General features: G+C 40.8%; 1 protein-coding gene across 4 annotated transcripts in view; it reads left to right on the top strand.

Moving 5' to 3' along the window:
• The window catches only part of ARNT2 (aryl hydrocarbon receptor nuclear translocator 2), a 95,443-nt gene that overhangs the window by 57,554 nt on the left and 25,588 nt on the right, over positions 1–12,301 (top strand). For all 4 annotated transcript variants that reach the window (XM_066559184.1, XM_066559182.1, XM_066559180.1 and 1 more), the window contains 3 exons: positions 6,569–6,645; positions 8,616–8,750; positions 9,537–9,611. In XM_066559184.1, the coding sequence (XP_066415281.1) occupies positions 6,569–6,645; positions 8,616–8,750; positions 9,537–9,611 (287 nt within the window). The remainder of the gene's footprint in view (positions 1–6,568; positions 6,646–8,615; positions 8,751–9,536; positions 9,612–12,301) is intronic.

Here is a 12,301-nt window from a genome sequence, read left to right as displayed (position 1 = left end):
ATGAAAATGTGTAATTTCACTTTAGACACATGGAAGTTCTCAGTAATTGTGTTATTTGAGAATGTTCAGTATTTGGGATAAACTCTGTTTTGAGGCTGTTTTTCTGGGAATCAAGTTTTGCCATACCGCTTTGATCTACGGAGAAAAACATTTACCTGCTGGAACTCAGTATTACCTATGGGAATATTTACCTTTGAAAAATTCCAAGAGGAGACAGTGGAGCTCATCCAGACCTCGTGATGAGTGGGGTTACCTGACCTTGGCGTTTGCAGGAGTTGAAGAGATTGTTTGTGATGTGACAGCGCCTGCTGGCATGAATCAAAGAATCAAACCAGGAGCTGTCCTGCCCTTTTGTGGCTGTACACCGTGGCCATAAATCACATTGATCCAGGGATAATGAGTCCTAAGAGGTGGTTTGTGCCAAATGTGTGCAGTGGAGTGCAGACAGCAGCATGCAGATGTGAACTTCTTGTTGGTTTTCTGCTGAAATGCAGTTTCGGAAGCAGAGGAAAACTGCCCCTCTTGTTGCTAATAGGATTTAATAGGAGTCGAGATGTTCTAATTTTACTTCTCTCTCAAAAGTATGAGAGCACAGTGTCTATAGAGTGCTCTGAAAATTGATGTTTTTTTCTGTTTTGCTTTCTTCTACACCAAGATTTACTTTTCTGTTGGTAGTTCTACATGCAATTGAATTCAACCTTGATATACGAGGTGTCTCCTCAGGAAGGTGTAGGTCAAATAAGATTTTGTTTAGCCTAAATGAGAATCTTGCCTCATGTTATGGGATGTTTAAAGAGATCTGACTCTTCAGGGGGCATGTTGCTGATACAGAATACACATGCATGAACTCATGACAGTGTGTGCCCTTCAGCCATCAGTTATGCACGACAGCAGCTTGGGATTAAAAGGATCTTCATACCAGTGGCCAGGTATCAATCATGTTGCAAATCCCAGTTGGCATTAGTGAGGTCTTTTTCCCATCTCAACTCTTCCAAAACTTTGCTGCTTATTACTTCATGAGAAGTTTTTATTTCACTGGAGGTCAGATGGGAGTTTTCATGCCCAGTGCCTCTGTGTCTCTCCAGTTCTGGTGTATATGTAAGGAGGTTATATCCTGTCAGCCTGGACTTTGCAAAGACAATCCAGACCACCTCTACTTTCCATTCTCAGAGTGCATTCTCTTTATCCTTGTGGCTTTTCTGTGCAATTGTTCATGTTTTCACTTCACTTCTCAAAATGTAGGTCAGTGGCACTACACATTCTTATTTCAGATGAGATTGTAGTGATGGATAACACAAACAGTATTTCCAGTCTTGCCTGGCAGTGTAGGATACAGCATCCTTCTCTTTTGTGTGGTGCATCCTGCAGGCATCCTAATACATCTGATACAAATTTTTATGTCTTCCATGTTGCCTTTTTCTCACTTGTCAACTACAAATCTTGCTTTGAATTGTGTGATGTTTCAATTAGTAATATCAAGTTCCATCCTATTTCTGTTGGTTTAGCTTATGACTGTTACTGTTCTCCAAGTGCATGCTTATGCATTTAGTAATGTTGGATTTCATCCCATTTCTATTACTCCACTCCACAAAATCACATGGTGCTCCTTATGATATCCCAGTGCTCCTCCATAATGTTAATGCCTCCAAACTAATCCTTAGGGATGTTTTTGATTTTGACAGCCTTATGTGGAATTTCATTGGTCTTTTATGTTACCATCCAAATTGTTACTTCTATTAGTCATGTCTGGGTGCCTTTTCCAGGGCACACAGAATTGAATCAGGGCCTTTTTCATGAGTGTTTATTTGCCTTCCCAGTCTTCCCCACTTTGTGTTGATGATTGTCTTGTATCCATTGACTTTCAAAGTTGATGGGGATATCCATGGGCTGAATTGTTCCCCTATATGTTTGAGTAAATAAGTGACAGCATCACTGCATTTGTTCTCATTTCCAGTGGTAATCCAACCATAATCTGCAAAGCAAATGAGATAACTACAGCAGTAATGGAATTTGCCAAGGTTTTTCTGCCCTGTAATAAAATTACTTTGTTGAAATCAGCAAGCCCTCCATGGTCTCTGGATTCTTGGGAATAAATGGGCTTGTGCTAAACCACAGCTGTTTAAAAATTCAGTGATCAAAAAGATAATTTTCATTTATTTTTCAGTTGCCAAGTGGACACTGGTATAAACTCCAGATCCTTTTCTTTCAAAGCATGCAGTGTGGCTTGTGCATATATAGCTAATATACAGTACAAAGTCTACTTTCACAAGCAAAAGAACCAATATTATCAAATGCCTTTAATCTGTACTTAGTCTCATTTGTTTAGCACTTGGTATTTTCTCTTTCTGGGTTGAATTGCGTTGTCTGTGGCCAATCTTCAGTTTTTTTGGTCCCACACTGAATAAATCAGTTGATACAGAAGCATCAAGAGAAGAACTGCTTTGTGATCATTATTGGTGGGATAGACTTATTTGACGGTGCTGCTGCAGGGAGGAGTCTGTGCAAATCTGGAGTAATCTGAGTACTTCAAACAGGTGAAAATGAATAAGCCACAGACAGCTGCTGGTGTAATTAAGGGCTGGGTTTGTTATGGCTCAGGTCTGTGTTCAACATGACAACACTGGCACATCCAGCCTGCCTTTGTGGTTTTTCTCACTTGTGTGGAGCAGCAAGGCTCATGTACTGCAGACTGTCTTCAGCCCCTTCTTCACTGAGAAAGGGGAGACAAAACAGCCTCAGTTCAGGCTGTGTGTTAATGGTCTGTTCATTTTCTCCACCTAAAAGACAGGTAAAATTAAGATCAAGTGCAAAACCAGGCATGTGGGTACCTACACACTTGTATCCCCATCTGCTGGCCTCAAATAACCAGGTGTAAACTTGGTGTGGAAGTGAAAGGAAAAAGCAGCCAGATGTCTCAGATGGATGTTCTAGGCACTTGTGGTGTATGTTTGGTTAAATAATGAGAGTGTGGGGTTGGGTTATTTGGAATGAGGTAAAAGGACCCCTGGTTTGAAGCTGGCTGAGCAGCAATCCCAGCCTTTGTCCCTCTGTTCCCAGCAAAGCAGCTCAGATGGAACTTGTGATCCTCAGCCTAGACAGTGCTTCAGGTTCATTGCCAGTCATAAAACTGAGAAGTGCTGACCTTCTCCTGGGTTTTTTTCCTGTTTTCAACTTAAGCAAGATTTGCTTTTCTTCTCTTTTTTTCCCCTCTGAATATCTCATTCCTGGAAGGAAATGAGTCTTCTGTGGTCCTTATGATATTTTCCTAATAGGTTTGTTTTGCTTTCTTTTTGTGGCATAAGATTTGGTAGAGAGAGAAGATAAAGTCTGTCAGGAATTTCGAAGTTTTCTGTAAATCAAAGCCAGGATCTTGCACAAAAGCACATAGTGAAGCAAAGAGATAGATACATGTTTTGAAACTTCAAATAAAGAGTCACAAAATAATGTTAAATTCAGATAATGTTGAAATCTTTTTTTTCTCTTTAGTTAAAAAAGAAACATTTTAGTCTTCCAAGTCAGACTTACGGTAATATCTTAACCACAGCATGCCAAAGCTGTTAGGTTATTTTAAAGTTTTGGCCAGAATCTGGACATTTGTGCAAAGTACTCCCTCTTCCAATACAAAACAAAATAGTTGCTTGAATATTCCGTGCAGTGCTGTCATTTTTTAAGGCTTTATTTATTTTTTTCAAGAGTGGTTAATTTATTTTTATTGGGATTTTTCACGGGATTTTTATCCTTAGTATGCTATCCACAGCCTTTTTTGTGAAAGCCTTTTTCCATTGTTTTCTGTGAGAGATAAAGTCACACAGTGTAGTTCCTTCCCTGGCAAGTAACTATCAGAAATGCATCTAATGAAGACAGCCATTATCAGGGGATTGCTAGTGACCACTGGGCACTTCCATCTTTTTAAAGAATTATAAATAATGTCTTTTTTACTGTAGTGAAATAAATGTACCAACACTGTTTTGTGTCTCAAAGAAGATGTGGGGCAGAAGGGTAGAGAAAGAAAACAGAAAATGAATATGCAGAAGAAAGCAGAATATGCTTTTCTGTTGTTAGAGCCAACTGGAAGCTCATTGGGAAAACTAAAAAGTTCTTTGTGTCCACACCAACACATGCTGTTGCCCTGTGGGAAACTGCTGGTGTAGAGGACACTTGGAAATTAAATATAACCTCTGATGGCACAGCATTCTATTTGTGATGCTCAGTTGCAGCTTAGCTGTGCCAGTTGTTGATGTGAACTCAGGCAAGCACAGCACTGTATTTATTATTTGAGAGGGGTGTATATTTGGTGTTGAGAAATAAACCCTCTCCGAGGATTACACATGAAGAACGTGAACAACTGAAGGATGTTTATTTTGTTGATGCCCCCTAAAGGTCAGTTTCATGGCTGCTTTCCTCCAAGCTCTTACAATATTTTTTAGAGATAATGATGGTACTTGGTGGTGCTAAGTAGCAATATTACATTGTGTTAAGAGCTGGACAAAGTGGTAGAAAGTGCAGTGCACATCTTTATTTACCTGTCCATACTGGAGTGTGTTCAGTAGGAAATGTGCTAAAGCAAAAGTAAATCTCATCTACAAATAAAGATACCCAGAGCTGAATCTTTGAAAATATCAGCTGAAGAATAAAGAAAATAATTTCTCTCTCTCTGTGGAATGCTGCCAGTAATAGTACCTACATTGCAGAGAAGCTGAAAATCTTTTTGTCATTTTTTTTCCTCTAGGCACTTTGGGAAGGGGTTAACAATCCACTGGGTCATGTATTGATTAATTCCAGGCAGATTGATTTTTATTCATAGAGTGTCTTGTGGCATAACCCAACTAAGACATTTCCCATTTTGCTATACAGACCAAAATCTAATCCATCTTGGGCAAAAGGGAAAAAGAAAAAGATGAAAATTAGAACAACAGCCTCCCTTTGTCAACAGAGTGACATCAGAAATAATGTTTCTTAGCTAGGTTTAATTTTGGAGGTTGTTTATGTTACTTTGATTTTATTTGAGCAGTAGCAAGCATGGACCAAGTTCCTAAAAAGGAAATCACTGTTGAAAGCTACAGAGAAAAAAAAGATTATGCAAAGTGGAAGCTGTCCAGCTGTATCTTTGCTGTCCTTTGCAATACTCTCTGCCACTAAGGAAATGATTGGAAAAAGCTTCTGAGGTCAAGGGAATATACTTTAAATGTGTCCTTCTCAAATGGAAAACTCCATTTGAAAGGGATCTTTTGGTTAAGGTTATCCAACTGGAATGCTTAGAGTTATGTCCCTAAAACAGAACTTGTTAGATGAGATAATAATGCTCCTCCTTTGTAAAGCTCCCCTTGATAAAATTCTAGTTATCAGTTGGGGGCTGCAAATAATGTTGTGCACCCCAGATTGTGAAATTATTGCAGAACAAGTTTCAGTATACTGTACAAAGGGATGGGGCAATTTCCTTCATACTTGGTGTACTTTATTTTATTGTATAGTTCAGTGAAGACAAAAAAAATACCTGTAAAATGCTGTTTGGAAGCTGATTGTCAGATAAGATTCAACTGTTTTGATACAAAATAACATTCTCAGGGATGACTCCATTCAGCAGAATTTTTAGTTATTTTTCAGAGGTGCCATTTACGAAAGTGGTGTGCTGTCATCCTCTGGACTGTCCAAAGATTGGCTTACACTGGGGATTATAAAATTTAAAAATAAAGTTGTTTCAGAAATGGTAGCTGCTTTGCAATTAATTTTGTTAATGCTTTGAAGTGCCTCTTAAATGATTCACTGCCTGTTATAACTGAATTCCTTGAAAATCCTTGTGAAAGAGTTTACAGATCACTTAAAATAGGTCAGTGGTGTCACTCCTGGAAGACGTTTTTTCAAGTGTTTTATACGAACTTGGTATCTCAGTGCTGGGGTTGGGAAATAGCCTTAGCTCAAGGCTTAGCCAGCAAGCAAGTAAACAGTGCTAATCTGAATGTTCCTATTTGTGAAACACTGAGATGGAAAATAGTACACATGTATGTTTTGAAGCTGTTCCTGTGTTTATAGTAGTTACTCCTGTTACAGAGCTGGAACAAGCAGTGTTAGCAAAGCATCCGCATTTTTTTCAGTCTTTCAACGTAACCACGCAGGTTTAGTCCATTATAGAAAAAAGTAAAACCAGCTGTTCAATATGAGCACAGAATTAGTGATTAATTTAGGCTGTGCCTTGTTTTTAAGGCTCATTGTAAAATATTATTCACAAAGAAAACTGAACATAGTGTGCCTTCACTGACCATGTTAAGTGACCCCATGGTTCCATAACATGCTGGTGGAGCAGCACTCATGGAAATGTTACTGTCCATCTTGGTGTATAATGGAATTTTAGTATCTGCTTTGTCTTCAGCAGCCAGAATTGCTGCTATGGGTGCTGTTTATACATGTGAGGTATATAGGATTGAGCACAACTGAGAAGCATCAGCTGATCTGAACCAAGAAACAATGACTGAATCATAGAGAAGGAAATGAAAGTACGGAGCCAGGACAGCAGCATCTCTGTTTATCCCAATTTCCTAATTATAACAGTATTTGTCATTGTTTACTCCAGGAATGACTATACCAGAAGAAGATGCTGATGTGGGACAAGGTAGTAAATACTGCCTCGTGGCAATAGGAAGGCTTCAGGTAATGCCAGTCTTTCCATATACAAACTATTTCTGAAAGCATGATCATTGTTTTGGTGTGGTTATAAAAGATCTGCACTCTGTTTTGCTACTAGACTGTAACTTTTAACATGCCTCCAGTTCATAAAGTGCCTTGATGTCTGTGCAGTCAGTGACTTCTGCCAGCAGAGCAAAATGAAACTGTGATTTTCATGCATATATGCACTTAATCCAGTAACAGCAGCAGAGATGCTCCTGAAGATGAGTGTGCACTGACCTGCCACTCTTCAGGGTATGTAGGGCTGGGCTGTTGGAGGTAGTGAGAAATGTGGCAGTGCAGGTGCTGCAGGTGCTGGGTTAAAGTGACCCCCAGAGCCAGTGATATGCTCCCTGCCATTTTTCCAGTCATTCACTCTCTGACTAATCAACTACTTGAAAAACTGTGATTGCAGGAGTAATTCTGAAAATGGTAAAGATAAAGCACAGTCAAGAGGCACTCCAGAAATCATAGCTTTATTCTCAGTGTGTATTGTGTTAGGCATTCAGATGAGATGTGAGCTGAAGGAACTGGGAAAATAAAATTTTTCTTCCTTTTTGTGCAGATGGTTGCAATTGTTGTAGTGCATTTCTGAGCAGAGTCCAGAGCTCTGAGATAAAGCAGCCGTGTTGAATCTCCTTCCCCACAGCAGGGAGGACAGTTTTTATCTTCCTGGTCTGGGAGTTCTGCCATGGGTGATCATATCTGAGCCTCTTGCATGATCCCCTGCACTCACTGCCATCTGCTAGGAGGGGATCACTGCTCCTGACAAGGTGGAATGACCTTTTCACGGGGCCAGACCCATCTTACCTGAGTTGAGCAGCCTGCAGGTGTTAGCACATCGGCAGAGTGGCTCTCCATGGCCATGGCAGAGCTACACAAGCACTGAAGCACGGGTTTCAGGTTAATCATGCTTTCATAATTAAGAGTAATATATTCCATTAATGGAAAGAAGGACGTTATGGGGATTCATGTGTTACAACTTCCAAAGAAAAATTATTTCCAAGTAATGTCAAGACATCTGCTGCGTTAGAGGAGCTGTTGTGGTATGTGAGGGCAGGCAGGAGAAAGCTCTGTGGTGGGTTAAGTCAGAAAGGAGTCAGGGTGCACAGATTAAAAACTCTCGTTCTCTAACAGCAAGTTGAAATCTTGCACACGGTTAACTGGCTAATCAGCTCTGAGTTAGCCAAAAAAAGAGATTTTGCTCATTTTGCATTGTTGGCAGAGATAGCTCTGGAAGTTGTAAAAAAATCAGTGGTCTCCTTTATGCCTCCAGTGGGAAAGAATGGATATGAAGTGGCCTGATAGCACAGATTTCAGACTGAAAAATGGAATGGATATGAAGTGGCCTGATAGCACAGATTTCAGGCAGAGAGCTGAAAACACACAATTCTCTCTGGTGAGATTTGAGAAGTATTTAGAGAACAGTATTTTTCATTATGAGCAGCCACTTGCTGGTCTAATATCCCCTACCTCAGTGTCTGGAGGACTTAGTTCAGGTTCTGTAGGTGTTTCAGGTGAGGTTCATGTCACCTGAAACAGGAGTGTTTATTCTGAGCAGTGCTGTTGGTTAGATAATGGGTTGGTTTCCTGTCCTAAGATGAGTGGACTGCATTGGCCTCTGCAAGTCATTCATTCTTGGTTGACAGAGATAGGAACCGTGATGCTTGATGTGCTGCAAAGTGAGATTAATCTAGCCGGACTTTCATCCTCAGTATATCCCCCCTTCCTGGGAACCTCTGGTGTGTTTATTTCTTTACTGTGCTGTTAATCCTCAATAGATGCCATGGGGTGAGATATTTGCCCTTCAAACCGGATAAAGCTGTTCTGCCATTTATCTGTGCTGTTGTTTTATTTTACTTCCTTCAGCTGCTAGCAGTCTGCCAGCAGATTCTGTCCTTTAGCTGTGGGTCAGACGTGGCTTTAGGTGACTGGTGTGGCTCTCTTGGCCCTAGGTGACCAGCTCTCCTGTGTGCATGGACATGAACGGCATGTCGGTCCCCACGGAGTTCCTGTCCCGGCACAACTCCGATGGAGTCATCACCTTTGTGGACCCAAGGTGCATCAGTGTCATTGGCTACCAGCCCCAGGTCTGTGGCCACTGGGAATGTGGAGAATGGGTGGAGCTAATGCAGAAGATGCCATTTGCAAACATGAAGTATTTGTAGCTGATAATTCATACATCGGGCACTGAATGCTGTTCGTTTTTCTTTGCTGTCCACGCCTCTGTGTGGGGTATCTGTTTATACCTTTAGATCTGATTAAAATTCTAACAGCAGAGTGCTCTGAACTTTGCACAGCTTTCCAATGAAGACATTTCTGTGATAGAAAGTTAACAGTGCTTGGAGAGAGTTTTAGTCCTGTAGACCTTTGATTCTGCCAATCTCTTGAACAGTAAGCAAACATAATTTACAGCATCTATTTTCCTTTAGGCTACATCTGCTCCTCTGAACAGGAGGCTAGTACAGGACTGAGTAGAATAGTAAATGAACCACAGCTCTTCCTCAGATAACTCCCAGCAGTTGCAATTTAGAGGCAAAAGTAGCTCCTTGTTCATTTGCTTATTCATATATTTTTTATTTTAAATTGCTTTATAATAAGTGTTTTTACAAAAATCAATGCCATAAAATGAGCTGTAGTAGCAGATGTCAGTCTTTTCAAGACACCGTTTCACAGGTATTAGAAAATAACTTAAACTTTTGTGTAAAAACATGAGGCATTATGCCTACAAACCTTGTTTATATGGTTCATCCCTAATTAACAGAGTAATCTCGTTAAATGTGATAGATCTTGTGTTTGCAAAAATGACTTGGAGGTCTACATGTGGATTTGTGTTGTAGTTTGGGTTTTTTACATAGCTTTATGTTTTATTCTAGGATCTTCTGGGGAAAGATATTTTAGAATTCTGCCATCCTGAAGACCAAAGCCATTTGCGAGAGAGTTTCCAACAGGTGCTGTGTCCTACTCCTTTTGTTCCACACTTTATTATTTGTCTACAGAAGTAGTTTTTATCTTATTTTTTTTATGCAGGAGAAGAAGTGGCAAGATACAAAACAATTTGTTGGTCAGTTATCAGTTGGTTAAGCTGCATAATAAATGGCAGCTTAAACTGCAGCATGGGTTGACAGTATGTTCAGAAATAAATCTTCTAGTTATATATTTGGTTTTTTGCTGCACAGGGTGAATGGTTTTGGAGATGCCTGTGTTGATTTCCCTATGTTAAGTGGTAACCAAAATGATGTCCCTTCCAAGATGGGCTGTTGATTTGGAAGTAGTTACACCCCTCTGTGATGCTGGATTGTTTGTAACTGAGTTCTCTGTTAGCATAGATGATTTGCTTTTTCATGTACTTTAATGGAGTTACACCACTTTACATCAACATGTAATTTGGCCCTTTTTCCTCTATTAGAAATTGAAATGTACAGGGAAGTAACAAAAGAAATACAACATACAGGAGGAGTTACTGGTTTGGGTTCATTTTTACCATGGGCTACATTTACATCAGCTGAATCAGTGACATTTATTCCATTGCAGAGCTTGCTGTTTCAGCTTGGTCTTTCCCCAAGCTGCCTCCTTACTGCTGGGCTTTTCAGTGCCTTTCCTGCTGCACCAGCACAGGATGTTTAACCTATTGCTGAGGCTCAGTTGATCTAAGTGGTTCCAGATTTTCTAACAGCAGCCAATAGCTCAACCAGGTTGTGTTGATCCATCTTGCATTGGATGCTGAGATGTATTTTCAGCTGTGAAATGTGGATATGAAGTGACTTCTAAATAATTTGTATAGCCAACTGTTTGTTCAGGCATGGCATGCACAGGCAGAGCCTCTGGGGGAAAAAACAACTAAATGCTGTGTCCCTAGAACAGATTGTGAAACTGAGGTTATGGTCTCTGCAGAAGTGTTGGAGATGGTGTCAAATATTCATCCTCCTGAGCTGTTTCTCACCATCCCCCCTTCAACAGGGACTATCAGCCCCATGGCCAAGTGTGCCTCCAGTTCCTTGCACAGGCTGAGTGCAAACAGCAGCCTTTTTAAATTCAAGATGTTGATTCACAGGCTGTGAGAGTTCAGTGCTTTAAGCAGGTCACCACATCCAGAACATCTCCTCTGCCCCAGCTTGGCTGGGGATGTGATGCTGCAGCTGAATCCTCTTGATAGGGGTCTGTCACCAGGAGTCAGCTCTTCTCTCCTGCCTGCCCTCCTCCCCACCTTCCTGCTGCCTTGGTGCTGGCATGGATGGACTTGCTGGGAGGGCTGAGGCCCTAATTCCTTTTGCATGGAACTTCCAGCTTTGGGCTGGTTCAGCTCCCGGAACGGCTGCCTGATGGCATCAGCAGCGCAGGAGCAGTGAGAACACATATGCTGTTTTTCAGTGGTGCCCAAATGATTGATTCCACTCATCTGTCCAAGGGACAGTGACAGAGAGCTGCTGGATAATGGCCTGTCAAACATGCTCTGCAGGGAATCCATGCAGTGATTGCCTGGGTCTCAGCAGGGCTGGCTAATGAACATTGCAGTTGGTGACCTGGTCCTCCCCGTGTTCGCTGCAGAGATCAGGCTGTGGCAGGCTGCCTCTGTGTCCCTGAACTCGGCTGCTGGGGACTCCACTGTCACCACTCACTGCTGGGCATGTGCAGAACTGATTTCCTGGATCAGGGACCTACATGGTTTGCTTAAGGTCATACAGAAAGACAGCAGGAAAAAATGCAAATAGAAATTAAAGTTCCTGCTCACTCAATCTATGTCCAATCTATGAAAATAGTGTGGTGTTTCCTTAGCAATGCCTTCTTGGGTGTATTTTTGTTCAGTACAGTAGCAGTGTGATTGGGGCTGTCATTCCCATCATGGAATAAAAGACTGAAGTAAACAGTTAAGCTTTGCACCAGGTGGTTTTTATTTCCGAAGAACATAAGAAAGAAAATTTAATCATTAGCTTTGAAATTTTTTGTGCTGGTTTGTTTGTGTGCTCTGCATTAAGACAGTTCAGGATTTTCCCACCAGCAATCTCTCTGCTTTATATATTATTACAGAATTACTGTTTGCTTAATCAGGGTTTCAGGGTAATAGATCACTGCCATTTGTTTTATTTTTGTTATATTTATATTGTTTTATTATTGTTAGAAATCTCTTAATTAAAAAGGTAACTGTGATTCCAGATGAACCCTTTTTTCTTTTTTTCTTAAAACCTGAAAGCTTGACACTTCTTTTTTGCTGACAGTATCAGAACCAGGCTGGTGCATAGCAGAGGAGGGAGGGAGGGTGGGTTTTGCAATTTTTGGTCAATTGCCAGTATCTATCTCAGAGCTTTACTTCCTTGGGAAGATAAATTCATTCATCAGGGTGGGAAAAATCAGGCCAGAATAAGATAGTCTCAAGACTAAGACAAACAAATACAGGTTAATATCAAAGGGTCCAGTATACAGCTGTTGGATACCCAGTAGAATACTATTCAGATTGCACACTCTACACCAGCTCTGTGGTTTCTGCCCTGGGTGTGGTAGTAGAAAGTTACTGATAAAAGAATGTTGCTCAGTGAGCTCAGAAAAACCCTGTAAAAGCATTTAAAAAAACCCCAACAAAATCAACCAAAAGTCATTTACTTCAATATGATTTTGAGCTTTCCTAGGCTTTGCTAAAGCTTGT

Source organism: Molothrus aeneus, chromosome 13 (genome assembly GCF_037042795.1).
Source record: "Molothrus aeneus isolate 106 chromosome 13, BPBGC_Maene_1.0, whole genome shotgun sequence".
Taxonomy (NCBI): domain Eukaryota; kingdom Metazoa; phylum Chordata; class Aves; order Passeriformes; family Icteridae; genus Molothrus; species Molothrus aeneus.
The sequence above is the reverse complement of the archived record's forward strand: the minus strand, read 5'-3'. Positions and strand labels throughout refer to the sequence as shown.